General features: G+C 40.5%; 1 protein-coding gene across 1 annotated transcript in view; it reads left to right on the forward strand.

Moving 5' to 3' along the window:
* Positions 1-913: 913 nt before the first annotated feature.
* The window catches only part of pou6f2 (POU class 6 homeobox 2), a 65,438-nt gene continuing 47,392 nt past the window's right edge, over positions 914-18,959 (forward strand). The window contains exons 1-2 of the mRNA XM_053412767.1: positions 914-927; positions 5,785-5,972. Coding sequence (XP_053268742.1) covers positions 914-927; positions 5,785-5,972 — 202 coding nt within the window. The remainder of the gene's footprint in view (positions 928-5,784; positions 5,973-18,959) is intronic.

Here is an 18,959-nt window from a genome sequence, read left to right on the forward strand (position 1 = left end):
ACAATATGTCTGTAAAATGCTCATACTGGCTGACATTATTGTCCACCAGAGTATTTATATATTGTTATTAGATCATATGCAGAATTGCCTCTTAAAGGGTGTTAAATGTTATATTTATTTTATATTGCTGGCTTATACGGATGCATGAACAACCGTGCAGCACTTTAATGTGGCAGTAGGTGGAATCATTTTTGACAGGGCGTCATATTAGTTGAAACTGATCATATTATGTCTGCAAAATCTACAAAGTTACTTGTGGAGCTGTCAGATAAATATTCACCTCTATTATGTAAAATGGTAGACGTGAAAATGCAACTGCTATCTTTAAATGATACAGTGCAGTATTTGATTTTTTTTTTTAAATTTCTGTCACAGCACCTGAGCAAACAAAACACCATTGTATTTGGCTGATGAAAAAATATTACATTGGTTAGAATGTCAGGGGTAAAGATCAAACCCTTAAAATCCTTTTGGTCTATTTTTTTTATTTCCAGACATTCCCAAACATGGAGGCCAATGAATCCCTGTGATACTGGTGAACTCTCCCTGTCCCTCCTCACTCTGCTGACAGCTGCTTGCCAGCGTCCAGATGAATGCCAAAGGTAAGATTCGCCTCTTCTTTATTGAGATTGTCTCACACCCCCATCTTGCCTCATCCATCCTCAGGAGAATCCTAATGCACTGATACCAAGGGGGAATAATTTTTTTTTTCTTTACAATCTACTTAGCAATGATTTATTGATTGTGGCTTCCACCCTCACAGAGAATTACGGATCCTTTTTGGGAAATCAGATTTTCACACCTTTCATGAATGTGTATGTGGCGCAGGTCTCCAGAGACGGCGTGAGGGGGAAACTGACTTTGAGGAGCAGTGGTGTGTGAATCTCTGCGGTGTCACTCCTCTGCCAATGGTATGCCCAATGAATGGCACCGTGATTCTCCAATTCTCTCCCCGTTCCTCTCTATAGTTGTGCATTATTTATCTGTTGATAAATACATTGTGTGAGCTCGATGTTAATATGTTTTCATTCCCTTTCGAACCCTTAAAACGCAGTTCGCTCACTCTCCTTTCATAAGCATGCAGGAGACCCTCTGCGTTATGAGCATTTCATAGGAAAATAATAAAAACAACTTGCCCTCATAGGAGGAGTCAGATTAGTGCACTGAAAGCTTTGATGCTCCAGAATGTCAGCTCTGTGGATCGATCTAGCAGAAAACACACACACACACACACACCTGACCAATCAGAGGCGTCTATCTGTTGTGGACCTGCTGGGCACCGTGGTTTACAAGCTTCAAAGAGCTCCTTTTAATACACTGCTTTGATAGCACCCAGCCTTCACTGACCCACCGACCGTCCATTGGGGAGCATTTTGGCTTCAGTGGAGTAGAGAGGGATAACTGTTGATCATATTAATGAGTGTGGAGAAAAAAATATCACTTAGAGTCTTTATACCACTGGCCTGCTACTCCTACAGAGGGTATGCAGAGAGTTATGTTGTCTGATGATTTTACATATACAATCACACAAACCCACTAAAATTCATGTGTAAAATGCAAAAGGTTTGTGTTATTGTATTTGCCAGAAATATTTAATAGGAGTACACATTTCACACTTAACTTTGCATTAGTGAAATAGTCACTGAAATGCATAGAAATCCTAAAATGATTTGAAGGAGGAACAGTTTGGTTAATAACCCTAAGGGGGAGACAAATCATCATCTACTGTACTACGTTACCCACAATGGTCTAGGGATATTTTATTTCTTCTCACTCTAGCAATGGAAAACAAATTTCATCTGATATCAGACTGTTCCATTTGTCAGTATCGCCATCCTTGCATAACTCAGGTCATTACAATTGCATTACAAGGATACTAACCAATGAGGTACCAGCAGAAAAACATGAGCTAAAGACAGTGTTAATTTATGAGTTTGAGGCTCCAGGTCACTTAGATCACTGATAATGGATTTAAAACAAGTAGGTTGATTGCAGAAGACAGATGATTTATGTCTAGAAATACTTTGGAATACTTGGAATGCTTGTTAGCTCATGAAGTCATGATAGCAGAAGCAAACATGTTTGGCCAGTAATACATGACATTAATGACATTACGTCTTAAGATTGTAACCTGATGTATATAAGATAGTCAGGACTATAATAACTCTGTATCTGAATCTGTCTTATTGTGGTTTAGGGGTACAGATGTGCTGTGGAGGTCGCAGCATGCAATTGGGACAGAGCAGGGAACATCCAGGACAAATGATCAGTAGCCCATCGGCTATTGTCTTAAGACGAATAAGCCTCAGTGTAGACAGCGGATATCCGGACCAAGACTCTATCTTCCATTCTCAGTACAGTGTTTACAGTCCGAGTCGAACCTTTCTCCATACAAACCACAAGCTGCCATTCTTCTTGTAGGTTTTTAAAGCTACAGATTTGATTTCTACTATATACAGATATCTACATATGAATGCAGATTGCATTGCATTTTAGTCAATGTTACCCACCTCTCCACATGATTTGTTCACATGCATGCAACCAACCGACGCCTGCTCAAACGTGTTATTCACATGAAGCCTCTGTTTAAAGAGATCTATTTTGAATAAGTGTATTTTTCACAATTAGCTTTTAAGTGTCCTTCAATAGTACACAGACTTCCAAACATCTTAGTATTTTGCATCGATTTAGAGCAAAGCTACAGCATAGTAAATTCTCTGCAATCCATGTTGAATTCTGCTTAAAATATCAGAGACTATTGTGAATAATGTAAAACTATTCCAACAATTATGATGAGTACTGATCATATTTTTCTTTGTAGAAGGGTCTTGAGTGTTGGAGTGGAGCGTGCCGGTTACAGGCTTGAAACCCCTCACCGTCGCAGTGGGACGGCTTTGGTAAGACCACTGGCTATTAGCATGGATATCTGATGACACTCGGGACTCTCTGCTAACCACTGATTCTCCTCCTGCCACCGGTGGTGTTTGGTGAACGGAGGGTGGATGGGGGGTGAGATCAAGTGCTTTTTCTTGTTTCTGCAACCTGTTCTCTGGAGCTGTGGCCAGACTGAGTGAACAGAGAAGGAACAAGACAAATCTTCTTCCCTCATGTCTGCCCCCCACACACCCGTCATATTCCCCAACTCACATTAGCGCTTTAATCAGGGGTCCGAGGCCGACTTTAAAAAGTGAAGATAATCCGTTTAACAGCCACTGCTTGGATCCAGTAATCCAATATCTTATGGTAATTCTTAAAATACCCCCTTTTTATTGCCGATTTTTACAATAACATTATAGTTATCCCATTAGGTGTAATTATATTACTGCATGAGTTTAAATTAATAAACACACACAATTTAGTGGCGTGATTGCAAATGGGCAGAGCCAGCTGTTTTGAAATGAAGTAATTAACAGCTGCGTGAGATGGTGAGAGATCTGTTGCCCCCTTATCCTCGAGCCTCAGAGGCCAGGGGAAGATTAGAGCTCTGATCTCATTCCCAGCACTTGTTTGGAGTCTGTCAGGAAGAGAAATGCCAGCATTAGAGAGGTACCGCCACACTCCTGATATGATGAAATAAGGAGAAAAGGGGAAAGCAAAAAAAAGATGGAGGGATGGACAGAAAGGACGGTGCCCTCCTCTGAAGTGTCAGGAGCTTGTTTATTCTATTTTTCATTGTAGCTGCTGGAGCAAAGATTCCCATTTTTCCTTTATTTTTCTCCCCCCACCTCCAAACAAAAAAACCACCACTCTCATTTTTTATAGGTCTTGCAAACTCTCATGCCCCAGTGAAAATTACATTGTGAAACGGCAGGAATTTCAGGGTTGCCTGTGCTCTCCGCTGTCCCTCTGAGCTTTCAAACAGTCAACAGACTGTGAAGAATAAATAATAAAAAACTATTGATTATTTTGATGACTGCAAGATTCAATTAGGTATTAATTTTGCCCTCCAGTGGACCTATCAAGCAACTCAAAGGAGAGGAGGCAGGCGGTGGGGGTGGACCCAAATGCATGCAGAGTGTGGCCAGGCTCAGACAGAGGGGAAAATGTGTTTACCTCGGCGGGCAGAGAGGTGCATTGATGCGCAGTGTCCCACATTTAAGTGCTCCACAAATGAAGCCCTGATGACTAGTGACATTGTTACCGGGGATATGAGTATTGACCAGCCGGCTCCCGTTTTTAACGACAGCTTAAACTATTTCTATTGATTAACATTTTCATAGATTATCATGTGTCATATCAAAGAAGGCTGATTCCTGTGATGAGCACATTAAAAAGGCCCCTCTGGGCAGGAACTCATCGACCACCCTGATAGAATCGCGTGTGTGGGTTTGTGTAAATGTGGGGTATTGATGGTTGCAGGGGTAAGACACCCCCTTTTCCTCTCTGGGCCCATATGTGCTGGTCACCCGTCCTTTGCCGAGACATATTTAGGTTGGACTTGATTCATAAATAAGGAAGAGGGCCATGGTCCCTGCTGCTGCTGTGTGTCTGTGTCTCGGAGCCCGAGGTGGGGTGAACACTGTCTGAGGAGCTCTCCAGTCACAAGACACAAGGGGGAAGAGACAGAGGGAGGGAAAGAGAGATTGAACGTGTGTGAGACGGAGAGAGAGCGGGAGGGAGGAGGTGACATTTCCTGTACTTGTCCTAGGAAGCAACCTCAGGCTTGAACCTGTGGTGGCCATTCAGATACATGCAGGGTGAGGAGGCTGCTTCTGGTTCAGTATAAAGCATGATGTACTAGCAGGTCTCTGCACTGTGGTGGTATGTTTTAGCTGCTGTTTGACTGACTTCAACATTTGGACTTTCTGAAATCTATTTTTTTCTTCTCTTTTCTTCAGGAGCTTTCTTTAGGTAAGAGCAGATTTTCATGTGGCTTTTGAGAAACTTTCCGTTTAGTGTTGAAAGAAAAAGAGCTTATATACTGTATTTTATTCATTGTGTTCAAGTTGTGGCTCTTAGAGAGATACAACAATTCAATTTAAACCAATAGTGTCATTTATAAAAAACATGTTAATTTTTGTATTTCAAATGTACACATTTTCTGAACTTTTCTGAATTTACTTTCTCACAAGATGCTCAGACAGACGATTCTCTTATCCCCTTATGTAGTTACTGTTTTATTCTTGTTTCTAAGTGCGGGAAAAAAGAAAATAATTGGGAACAAAATTTGGGAACATCAATGACTTCATCTCTGGTTTAAATCAGGCCTTAAGTTCACGTTGCATCACGCGTTGATGCAAGATGTCACCGTTAATCACACTTTGTGTCCCCAGCTATGTGAAAATTGATATAATCGCTGGTGTATATTCTTTGCTCATATCTCCCTCTTTAGATGTAGAATTAGATAGATTTGGTTTATTTAATCGACACGCAGCCCAGGACCTCTTTGTAGACCGCTGTCAGCTTAGTGTTTGCTGGAGATGAGGCACATGTCAGGTAGTAATGAGCCCTTGGAGATGGATGTATCACCGTTTTAGGACTACAGGGTATAATGGTGAAGCCACGCGATCTGTAACAGTTCTTCACCAGGCAGCAGCCAGCAGTATCAGCGGGGTAGCACCAGCCTCAGATAAAAGAGAGAGCAGGAGAGGGAGGGAGCAGGAGAGAGAGGGAGAGTGATGAGTGAGCGATAGAGAGGAGAAGCTGGGTGTAGAGAGGGAGAGAGAGAGAGTGAGTGGAGACACAGAGAAGGAGCCGGTGAGGGTGAGACGCCGAAGCAGATCTAACCAGCGGTGTTTTCTCTTTTTTTTTACCTCCTCCCTTGTTTCCCACCTGGGCTCCCAGCTCCCTCCAGGATCCGATGATTACAGGGCAGCTGAGCAAGCCGCTGCTCTCCCTGCGCAGCAACATGAGCGCGGCAGAACTCCGGGCGGATGACAAAGCGGCCACCCCAGACAGCGAGCTGAACGACGAGCCCCTGCTCCTGCCCTCCGAGGCCACGGACAGAGAGGGCACTCCCAACAAGCTTTACGGTAAGTCGGCTTCCACCTTCCGTCTGCTCCTGCTCCTTTGCAAAAGCTGCTTGATGAGGTCTGGCTCAGGCAGAAGCGAGGTGAAAGCTGAAGGCTTCCAGTGCTGGGACAGGTGTTAGAAGCATCTGACAACAAACTAAGTTTAAGTTCAGTGAGCAAGTTAGTGTCGGGCTCTTGCAGTTAGTGAAGAAATTGTAATATAAGTCGTTTTTGTATCTTAAGATGTTTTGTGCATCATCTAGAGAACTGTCTCTGTCAGATAAAAGTGGGTTGACTTTACAAGAAATTACCAAACTGCAGAAATCTTCTTTAATGAAATTCTGTACATATTTATTACACTGATTTAAATACCACTTTTAATAAGTATCAGTGCATGAAGTTGGTTTGTCTTACTATGACTTTCCTTAAGATAAAACCTTTAAAAAAAGTTTAAATGACCTGTAAAGATACAATTTTACGTGTCAGGATATTTTATCCTGACACGTAAACCCACCACCATTGCCCTGCAGATTTTTTGGGAAATATGCACTAAAATAGAAATGGATAAATTTGTTATATCTGCTATTTAAACATTGATAAAATTGAAAGTAAGCTATTTTGATAAATAACAACTTAATTCTCTGTGAAATTAAAACCTCAAATTGACAGCAAGTTAATGTATCATCGGCACATCACATGTAATGTGACTGTTTCTAGATTAATGTTGAGTTTTCTGTTTTTAAATATTCACTTCATTCAATTATTTTGAATCTTTTGGTTTCATCCCTCTCAAATGATCTTCAAAATTACCCAATTTCCACATCAGCATGCCTCATTATTTTTGCACTTTATCTCATTAACTGAATGTTCACACTCTATTTTGGTTGTGTCTATAGAGGAGTGTGTTTACTTTTTCTTATCATGAGCTGCTTCAGTCATGGACTAATTGAATCACTGTGCCTCCTTATGAATCGATGAGCATAATGATATAAATTACCATTTAGCACATTTTCAAATTATTCACTGTAATGAGAAAGCTAATGTAGCCCCAAAGCTCCTGTAGTCCCAGCTTGATTTCATTAGAGAGACTTTAAAATAATTTAATTAAGAAATAATTACAAACCGAATATAAATGTAGTTGTATTATTAAATTGTAATGTCCAGTTACAGCAGATTTTAGGGATCAGTTATTTTAGAAAGATGGAAGATTTAAAATGTAATATATATATATTTTATTTCAAGGAAATTACATGCTCCCATCTTTCATTCCCTTAGCAAATTATTTTAGTTTGGTTAATTTCAGTCTAAGGATTGTGAGAGGACTGTCCAGGACTGTATAAAGAAATTATGCACTTTACATATTTTCCTAATTTCAACTTTTTGTCAATTTTATTTATTATTATATAATTTTTATATGGATGCAAAATGCAAAGTGAAATCAATCCTTCTTCCAGGGCTTTAGATGTTGGTTTTGAATAATTTTACAAACTATTGTTACCTCTTGTGTCTGTTTTTCCATTTCTGAAATTTAAACAGTGTGCGTGTGTGTATGTATGTGTGTGTGTTTGTGTGTACATGCATGCTTCAGTGCATTTGTGTGTGAGAGATTTTGGCATGTAATTGATTTATTGCTGGCTATGGATTTCTACTGCTAACAGTGCATATTTATATTTTTTAAAATTATTTTAATAAGAGATGCTGTTGGAATATCAGCATGTATGAATTTCTATCTGACCCTTTCAGTGCGTTTGTGTGTGTGTGCTTGTATATATGTGTGTATTTCCTGGGAAGTGGCAGAGAGTATAGTATAATAGTGCCAATGAAAGAAAAAAGTGCCAATGGACTCAGCTTGCCAAGCATTTGCGAACAAAATAAAAAAAAGAATTTGGAGGAGGGACAGCCAAACATTACTCTCAAACCTAATCAGCGAGAGTTCAGCTGTCTGTTAAATCCTTATTTAAAGAATAACCTGAAGCTAGAGGCTTCTAAACAAGGACTGGCTACTGCAGGATCTGTCTCAAAAGCATTGCAATTTGGTTTAATAAGCATCAAAACTCTCCCTCTTTCTTCCTCTCTGATCAGTCTCTGACGACTCCCCTGCTTCTCTATTGATTGCATCTTGCTTCTTTTTCCCCTGTGCACGTTCAGTTATATACGCTTTGACTATTTATTTATATCTGAAGACATTTTACACCTTTTGATGATGATTAATAAGCAAGTAATTTATAATTTCTAAAACATATTTGTGTAACCATAAGGTAAAGTATTTTTTCTGACCATTTTCCACCTGCTCATGGCTCTTGTCATTCTGTATGTGACTAGACAGAGCTGCTCCAGTAAAAGTTGTCAATTCTTTAGGGGATGGTTTCTCTTTGCCCGGTGGCACAGCCCACAGCGGTAGGTTTGGTTTGGGGAACCGTTGCCAAATGACCTGTCAGAAGAGAGAGAGGCAGGGACCCGTGAGGAGACATGGCACGGTCGTGTCTTCTGCTGGGAGAGATAGGGAGGACCAGTGAGTGGGAGAATGTTGTTTGAAGAAGAGGCTCTTAGCATCTTTTAGTACTTTTACCTGAAATTCTGAAAGAATAGCCAAAAAGTTATGGTGATGGTGACACCAAGTTTAGGGCGATCGAAGTTTGAGTCAAAGTTTAGGAGATTTTTGCGCTTCTTAGTGGTGTTGATGGATTGTATCACCCTTTGAGTCAGGTGTATGAATCCCATCCAAAACCAATTGAGTGTGAAAGATGTGGCCTGAAGGTAAAAGCTACAGTTTCCTGAAAGCTGACATTTTGAAAACAATAAGAACTAATGCATATGAGGGTATTTAACCCCTTCAATAGCTAAATCGTTTAGAAAACAAACAATTAAGTAATGATTTCATCTTTTGATTATTTCAGTTAATTTTGCTTATATTTGTGTTTTGCAATCATACTAGTCGTTGCAAGAGAGATTGTTAGTTTTGCGATTGGTTTTATGAACGTGAACGACCCTGAACTGAGCCTTTAAACTAGACCTTCGATTATTCATTGGCTTTCTTCATGTGGTTCTGTACAAAGCTGAAGCCACAATATTAAGATTGTTCCTCTGTACATGCACTGTAGTGAAAAGCAAGACCTGAAGGTTTGCTTTTGATTCCTCAGATACCGTCTGCGTCGCCTTTTGCAAAACTTCTCAGACAGAATGCTCCAATGTCATGATTGACAGACGTGCTTATCACAGAGTAACAGTTAAAAGGAATGCAAATCATGTTCAGACTTAATTTGCTCCTGTAGAATTCAAGTATTACTAAGTCATTATAAAAAAACGTGTGCATGTGGTTGTGAATTGACTCACAAGACGCATGAATACAGTGTGTTCATAACACAGCTGCTGGAAAGTCTTCTACTGACGTCAACCTCCAGCTGAGGAGTTATAGACGTTATACAGCTCTATGGTGTCTTTATTCAGGGGGGTGGGGGATTCTTTGACAACAGGTGTGATAAATCTAACCTAGTGTATTATCTGGCAGTTGAAATCTATGTCTGACAATAAATGGTACCATTAGATGTGTCGTATATATACCGTCTGTGTTTTCATATTCAATGAACCCACAACAACTTTTTTTGCAGGACTGAAGTATAATTTGAGCTTTAGTGCCTGAACACCGTCTACGAGTTGGTGCAAGTACGAGAAGAAAGTCGGGAGACAATGACAGTAGCGGTCATGTTTGTCTACAGTAAACTGTCCACCTTCTACACCCATCACATGCTTACTGCAGTGGTGAAAGGGTCGTTCTCCTCCTAAAAGCTTGCCTGTGCAAATAGTCTTCCACTTCACCTAACAGGGGCTACAAGGCACCACAAACATCCTGCCGCCTTGTATTTATTCCAAGTAGAAGTGGACATTAGGTGGGAAAGCTGTGGTTAGTAGGGCAAGCAATTTTTTTTTCCAGGGGACGAGATGGTGTTGGAAGCGTACAGTTTCTGTCTTCTCTTCTCAAGCAAATCTCCCCCTTTCAGACATCAACAGACAAGATAATAAGACACTCAGAGCACAATTCCGTATTATATTCAGCAACCAAAGGCTCATCTCTTGTCAGTTTGCATTTACTCTTCCAAGGATGTGACGCTTCTATCATCATGCTGTCAAAGAGAGCCCGGCTGGAACGACAGGAGCACTCATTTCTTACACTTACTGTCTACATGAAATGGTCTGCACTTATACGGATCCTGCCAAAATGGTGGAACATTTTCAGAAAGGTCACCTAGAGACCCCCCCTCCCCAAAAGACCAAAATGAATCTTTAATTGATTCCTGGTGGTCATTCACAACTAGAAGTCCAACCTGAATGCACATGTGTTGCACGGCTGGAACTCACTTTCAGTTTTTTACAGGCTTATTAGGCTTCACTTAGAATGAGATCATCCATTGGATTAGTAAAATGAATTAAAGTCAACATTTCACCGACATAGGACAGTGTTTACCATGACGAGTACTTAGACTTGTATCATTAGAGCAGTTGCACTACATGTACTTAAATGTATAAGTTTGAACAATTTTACAAGACAGTTGTTTCATCAACATCCTTATGTTTAGTATTTATCTTATAAGTGATCACTCAATGATTTTTCACAATGTATAGCACTTGAGTAAAAGATTTAGCTCAAAAATTAAAACTACTATTCAACAGTGGTTTCAGGAATGACTGGAAAACCCACAAAAACTTATTTTTACCTCTTTGTTAGGCTTCAAAGTTAAAGGGGAATTCAGGTATTTTTCTAGCTGGTACCGATGTTTAAAATGTGGGTGTATGCATGAATGGTACTTAAAAAATGTTTGGAATTGCCGGGAGCCGGGAAACGGGAAACGGGTGTCAATTATGTTAACTAATAAAAGGCTCAAACTATTATCCAGCAGCTTGGTTTACATTTAACATTTACATAATCCAGTTTGACTTTGATTGACCTGGTTGGATGCTTTTCATGAAAATTAAATAGTGATAATTACAAGTATTGCTTAGCCTTAATTTATCATATATTAACTACTTAATGTATACTCAATGTTATTAATATATAATGTGGGGAGGGAACAAAGCTGATGCGTTTCGTGCAGAATTCTCTTTGCACTTATTTCCACGACACACTTATGCACAGGACACACAATGAGAAACGCACACACATGGCTGGAGGCACGAGTTCTTATTATTTTTGTGTAATCAGCTTAGTGAGCTGGATACATGGTGGGACCGGCTGCTTGCTGATGCAAAGAGCCTCGTAATGTTGTGCGCTGAGGTTAAGTAATAAAGTGGCGCAAACCCAGTGCTGAATTGGCCTTGCTGAGTAAATAAGTAGGGGATAAAGGAGAGTGAGGGGAAACAGGTCTGTCCGCAGGAGGTGGATCTCATTATGGGGATTTCTGCTGGCTGAAAAAACTTGAAAACCAGCTTAATGCATGCCTGTAAAGCAGGTGTAATACACGGGCTAATGTGCCCACTGTGGCCCTGGTGACAGCAACACAAACCGAATCACCACTTGGCATGAAGGACAGGGAGGGAACATGAGGCAGACTTCTTATTTTCACCAGCAGCTTAAGGTCGTCAGGTTTCACAAAAGCTTTGTTATGCAGAAATGACTTTGAGCAACAAGTTCAACTTCTGTGTAGCTGACAATGTCATTCCCCTCGGTTGTTTTTATATGTAGAGTTAAAAAGATTATATTTGCCTTGGCTAGGACGTATTCCAAAGAAAAGCACATTACAAGTTGTGTAGGTAGACAGCTGTGGAGAAAATAAATTGAATTTCGCTATGCATTTACCTAAGTTATACACTTTCTTTAAGTTGGGAAATCATTTTCAGAAAAAAATGTGCATGTTGTGTAGTGTGCGCTCCATAACCAATATCAATAAGCCTTTCATGTAGAGCTAACAAAGAGGCATCACATCTCCTGGCACAGACACGGTTGGTGTTGTTGAGATGTAATTGAAGCTGCTGGGGTCACATTTTCAGAATCGAAATTACATTCTTGTCTTTGACTTGTGTGGCGTGAACCAGAGATGCATCCCACAGCCCTTGTGTCCTTCACAAGCCTTTATTATTTATAACACTCGCTCTTTGAGCAATGACCAGTACTAATGCATAACCTTCTGTCCTTCTGGCTGATTCGCTTCCTTTGAAACCAAAGATTGAGGCAGGAGAAGTGGGTGTATGGTGGATGAGGCAGGGGTGTGGGCGGGCGAAAGGGGGGGGGGTGCTAGTATAGGGCAGTGGAGATCCAGGCTATCGAGAAGTTATTATGTTTTTTTCCCTTTATATCTGAGGATGTGGAATAACACTGTGATGCTTCTTTTCTCAAGAACAGAGTTATGGGCTTCAAAGCAATACTATTTCCTGACGTCCCTCCTTCCACTATTTGTCTGCTCCACCAGAATAATGTGCTGGGAGGGGAGGAGAGGGGGAGGACAGGGTGGTGTGTCTTTTAGCTACATGATGATTTGCTTGTTTCTGCCTGTACCCACTCAGTTCTGTAAATATCAGCGCTACAGTGGCATACAGTAACTACTACAGGACTTTCTCCAGATAAGCTCATTTCTAGGTAAAGTCCGTTTAGCTCAGGTTCAGTGGGGGTGAGATATACTCTTGCACAGGCCGTATCACCTGATGTTATCCTATAGTGATTGAGCCTGTGCTGCGGCGCTGCTGTGATCCATTGTTATTATACCTCCATGACAGAAGGAGCGGGTGAGGAGGAGGGAGGGACGAGGAGGTTTCGAGGGGCAAGGGGTAGAAAGTGGGACATAGACAGCATTAGTGCCGGATAGCCTGGGGGGCCCAGGCTGATGTGTCAGGCATGACATGTGGGTGTCTAGCCCCCCACGCATACACACTCACACATATACCGGAACATACACACTGTGTTCTGTGCTGCCCTCACACCCCACTGGCTCCTTCTAAATGTCCTGCAGTTGACCAGATGCAAAGTAAGATGGACAGATATTTAAAAAGGATGCTGTTTTAGTTTGAAGAAGAAGATAATAAAAATGACAGTAAATATTGAAACACGCCCGTCACAACTTCCTGGAGCCTAAAGTGACATTTTTTTCAATTTACCAAATTTGTTGAACAGTTTTCAACTAGAAATAAAAATATTAAATTCACTTTCTTTTTTAAACATGAAAAGCAGCAGATACTAACATTTAAGAGGCTTTATTATTATTGCTGGACAGATGACATAGTTGTCAAATTTGAGGATATTGTAGAATTTGAACTTCTGTAACAATAGGTCTGCAAGAATTTTAATTTTCTACTAATCTGCAGAGGATTTCTTCAATTAATACTTTCATCTTTTGCTTTACAAATTAAATATATAAACTCACATTCTTCTTCTGTGCTGAGTAACGGTCCAAAATAAAACATAGAAAGCTGCAAATCTTTAAACATAAGTAGTTTTCAATATTTATATTTTCTTCATTTTCAATTGTTTTCAGCTCTTATCGTAACAGCTTTATGTTTAAGTAGAGGCAAAGTAGAGAGGTGTGCTAGAGGGAGGGAAAGGCCCTTCTTTAGCTCAGGGTTGCAGGGTGCAGACAGCAGAATCCTATTTACAGCAAATAGCATTTAAGAGCAGGAACAATAGTGAACCAAGCTCCTCCTAAAAGGCTTACAGCGCTCTAAAAGTAGTCTTCATCCCAGCGTCCCCCTTCTCCGATGGCCATAAAAGGATGAAGAATAATTTGGATTATTATTTACCTCTTTTCCACCCTGAGCTAATCAGGTTGACATTGCTTTGGGAATGAGGAGGATGCTCCGTAACAGATGTGCTTGTGTGCAAAGTGTCCCAAGTCCCCCGTGAGGATGCAACACAAAGCCCTTTTCTCTCCTTCTTTCCCTCCCTCCTCCTCCTCTTCTCTTCTCCACCGTCCTCTCTCCATCACACCCTCTCTCCTTCTTGACCTTTGAAATGAGCATTGCCTCTTCTCACCAATTTACCTCCCTCTGGTCCCTCTTGTGCTTCTGCCGCTGCGCTTCCATCTCCACTCCAGCATCAAGGGAGCGACAGGTAAGAGCTGGAGCGGAGCACTCTCATGTCAGAGAGCCTTTTGGTGAAGACCCGTGGCCACGAGTGAGAGCATAAGTGTTGGAGCACAGGGCCCTTTACTGCTTTAAGCATTTTTTTTTGCATGCAGATTATCCATCCACCCATTCACCAGAACCTGTTGGGACTTACTTGTGCGGTGTGCTATTTTATGTTGTTTACATTTAAAGCCTTTCTGTGGAGACATCTATTACTCCATGGCATCCATTTCCTCTCGGCTTGTCCTTCTTCTGTCCTTCTCTTCCTCTGCCCCTCTTAGCAATCACCTCAGAAACAGTCTGAGAAAGAACTGCTGAGGTGTAAAATCCTTTCTCTTCGGCACACTCCATGGCACCACCTTCTCTGTAATTCCTTAACTCTACAATTCCACTTTGTGCCAGAATAATGAATGACAGAGATCTTTTTCCCCTCCCTTCCCTCTGAGGTCTACACCCACGAGCAATGAGGAATCAGGCTTAATGTCGGAGGCCCAGAGAGATGATGGTGCCCTCTTCTCCCTCTTGCCCCAGTGCTGAGCTCTTAATTAAGGAAATGACAGCTCTCCGAGCAGCAGCAGTGGCCATAATGTAGCTAATAGTGTTACAGGCGGCCACTCAAAAATCGGTCTCTGGCGATTTTCTATCCCCACAAACACTATTGACCTATTCCTAGCAGCTTCTCCACCCTAGCCTCTAAACAGAGTATTACTTCCCTGTGGGTCCAGAGGGAGCCATCTAACTAAGAGCACCTGGAGTTATTGGCAGCAGATTATGCCCTGTGTTATTGTTGAGGGCTTTGGTGGGAGTAATGAAACACTGAGCTAAATCACTGGTGATTTTGACTCCCTTGCATTCTACAAGGAGTTAAGTAAATCACTATAAACCCCACCCTGTATATGATAGGCTGCACACTCTGTGGACTTTATTCCAGGCTTCTTTAGATGGAGAAATGAAAGTTAGATCATCTGTCGCACTCCGGGTTTGCCTCTCGCAGCTCTTTCTGCAATGCCACATAAACTTTACAAGTGGTATCAACAAAATCAATGGTCAAACAATCTGGGACAGTTGGTTGTGTATTGATGGAATCAAAGCGTCTGTATGATGTGGATTTTTGTTTATCTGGGTCTATTCTGTTTTGCTCCACAGCGTACACAACCCCGTCCAGTCTCAACACTCTTTATCAGCCACACAACACAACGCAGAAACTGTGATGAAAATAATATTGTTTAGCATGGTTTTGCACTGCAATTACCACAACCGTGATAAATCCACTCAGAATGAAGAATAAGAATATAGTGAACTCATACTCTTCAAGTTAGTTAAACATGAAATTATTTTACAATGGATTACATTTCAGCAGCAAAATGATTGACAACATCTCAATAGCAAACACATGCACTCAGCCAGACATTTTCAAAAGGACCATTATGAAATGGGAGGGGGGGGGGGGGGGGGGGGGGTTGGCTGTTCATTCTGAAACGGCTGAATCGTTGCCAGGCCTCTCTCGCACATCTGACAACTTACATAATGCATTTCCACTAAAATAGCTTAAGTGTTAAAGCTTCTTTTATGGGCAAAAATTGATTCATAAATGCATTGAGGCGAAAGCTAACACGAACACAAAGCTTTCAATAACACCCATTTTGTTCAGACTGTCAATGTAAGAAGCGGTTGCATTAGACAAGGTGGCATGCTGATTGCTTTATGAAATCCAGGCTAATTGTTTTTTGGTGCAGTCCTTGGGGCACCCTGCATTAAGACAGGCCGAATGAAGTCAAATAAATATAGCTCTTTGGCCCCCCCCTGCCTCGATAAACACACACACACACCCACACAAAGCGCAGAGAGGCCCTCTCAGCCTTGTGTGGCATTGAAAGTCGCTCTCCAGTGGCCACTTTGTTGATCAATGAAAGAGAATTTATATAGTGGTGGATATTGGCAATATTTCCGTGACATAAGTCACTTTGAATTGCACCCTGTGCCCTGTGATACATATGATTACTTCACTTACATTGACAATTATTTCCACTGTCAGTATTCATGTCACCGTCAGCAGGAGTTGGACTCGAGACGTGATTCATTTAATTAAACTGATCATCTTCCTTTAAGTCAGGGTCGTGGAAAACGTACTAAATGTGAGTGCATTTTAAGGCTAAAGAGTGGTTTTGTTATTCCGAGTGGATATGTGATTTCAGGACACTGGTGTTGTTAGAAAAGCAATTCAATTGCTCAGAAATTCAAAAAAATGAGATAAAGCCCGAATGTCCTTGATAAATGTAAAGCTATGTTGAATGTGCGTCGCCTGTTCTTTCATCCATTTGGCCCGTGCTTTCATCTCTCCTCACATCAATGCGTCCATTCATTCCATTTTATTCATCGTGTGACCTGCGTATAATCACGGCATCAAAGGGGTTTCTTCTTACTAAAGGTCCGATCGAGATATTTTATTTAACCCCCCCCCCCTCCCTGTGTACAGTGCTAATATTCATCTTTATATCCACTTAAGAGTCATTCACATTAGATAGGAAGATTTTCAAAGAAAGGGAAAGCAAAACATGTACAAAGACTCAAGTAATAAAAAAAGAATTGAAGATTCACTCCCTGGGCATTTCCCCTGTCAGCCATTTAATTTAGTTAAAGAAATTACACAAATCCTTTGGGTGAAGATGTGCATGTGTATTTATTTATTATTGATTTTTCCCCCTGCGATAAACGTGTTAACGTTACAGATATTTGCAAGGGGGATGAAGCTTTCTAAGTTATTGTGAAATGCTGCAATAAAAAGCATCAAGGAATCGTTATTCAGTAAGTCTCCCCACAGTGTTGATCAGATAAAATACATTATTCACGACCAATATCTTAACTACAGTCATGAGCCACACTGTTTGAAGCTGTGGAGTCTTCCACTGTAGTTCAGAATCTTAAATTAGCTAATTGGCTTTGTTATGATGATAATTGGATAATCCACTGTCATAAAAGTCGCTCAGTAGCACTTCTGCCTTTATTAATATTATCAGAGTGCTGCAGCTGCATTCATTTGAGATGGTTGAAAAGTTTTTGGATGCTACAACTGAATATCTGGAGGAGACATAATAATTTGATCAAGATTAAAGTGAGAATTATCTGATTAGAGACAATGCCTCTAATGAAATCCAGTAAAATAATATGTGGCCTTATAAATAAATGTGAAATTATACAGTAGATTATAATGCTATTGTACTTTAGCTGTAGCTTTATATATCGACTCAGCCGCTGTGTCTTCCCTGTATGTTCAGCTTGATCTTAATCCCACAAACTGAGTGCACAGGGTGGGGCGGTGCACTGCGTGATCCATAATGGGTGAAATAATTGGTGAAAAGAGACTGGCTTGTCAAAATATTCATTGCATTGCGCGGCTGATAAGCGAGAGGATGTGGACCTTCATTGAGAAGCAGGGCCAGCCAGCCAGAGGTAGAAACCAGCTAGAAAAGCAGGCTCCCCCTTGGGCTTTCACATCAACCATCAAATGCTTGAGGTTCATTTGTTAGGTCATGCCATTCACCAATTATTTGGATTTTATGTAAAGATGAAATGATTTTACTTGGCGGAGGCGAGTTTAAAATGTAATGCATAAATATAGTTGACAGGCAATGAGATCTTGCTGGCGAGCGCTACTCAATAGTGCGTTTTGTATGAAGCTTTTATAAAAGGGCTAGAAAAACCACTGCCTGCCTTGTATGTTTAACACAGAGGAAGGGGAAGAAAAACTATTCATCTGTGAATAACATTTCTATTCCTAATTTAAAAGCTGTGATATTCCATTTAAGAAAATTGATCTCCTAGTTGAAAAGTGATTACATCTTTTAAATTTATTGCCAACATTGTGCGTTTATTGAGGTTGTGTGGCCTTTAAACACATTTCCACGTGGGTTGGCTTTACCTCCTCTTCATAATTCTCTTTATTCAAGGTAAAAGCTGTTTCATGAAGGATACAGTACTTTTAAAAGATGTTTATTTAGCTTTTTGTGAGAGGTTTGTATCACACATAAAAAGCAGCCTTGTGCTCATTCCATTAGAGATCTGGCACCTCACCTTTTTGTAAAATGATCACAGTGATGTTTTTGAAATAAGTAGATTTTACTGTGTATTGCCTGTTAATTGGCTGAGTGACTAAAATTGACTTTGAGTCATCTCAAGTTGAAAAAGGCGTTTAAAGCCCAAAGAAGAAATAGAAGCACTGAAGAAGTGTTTTTGAAGGAAACAGGAAAAAAGCTTGATTCACCACATTTTCTGCAGTTCCTCAGTTCTATGATAAATCTGTATGTAAACTCAAAATGACTGTGATTCAGCAACATATTAATATTAATGAAAGTAATTAAGCTTCTCAAGTTTCTGAAAACTTGGTTTCAAATCTGTTGATATATTTGTGAATTGTAAAAAACAAACGCAATGATCCAGTTCACTTCAATATGACTTTGTGGATGTTGTTTGTCCAGATATAATTCCAATGGCTTTGAAACACAAGCGATCCACCCACTGATCTGATTGGTTCATGGAGGTGCATTGCATGTCATTTGCGCTTGTAGCCAGTCCGGGCGCGGGTGCATGTTAGTGCACGTGAGTCATCTTTTCATCACAGTGCAGTTAAACCAGAAACACGTGCTAGCCATGCTAACTAGCAGACAGGCTTCAAGGTTGTTAGAGTGATCGAAGCCACGAAATATGATTAACAGGAACACAAACTGTGAATGAGTTTGCGTCAAATCCATTCGACATATTTTGAAACATGCAACATTGATTCAACTCTTTTATTTGAAGTAGAAATAGATGCAACTTTGCTATGTGTCAATTTGTTATTTAGAGAACAGGGTAAATAATTCCAATAAAAATTTAAGCCATGAAAATCAACTTCAGCTTTTTAAGATGGATAGATGTGTCTATTTTCACAAGACTATTGTTCAGGTTCAAGCTTTCATGAATTTT

This window comes from Pleuronectes platessa, chromosome 20, assembly GCF_947347685.1.
Source record: "Pleuronectes platessa chromosome 20, fPlePla1.1, whole genome shotgun sequence".
In the NCBI taxonomy this organism is placed as follows: Eukaryota; Metazoa; Chordata; class Actinopteri; order Pleuronectiformes; family Pleuronectidae; genus Pleuronectes; species Pleuronectes platessa.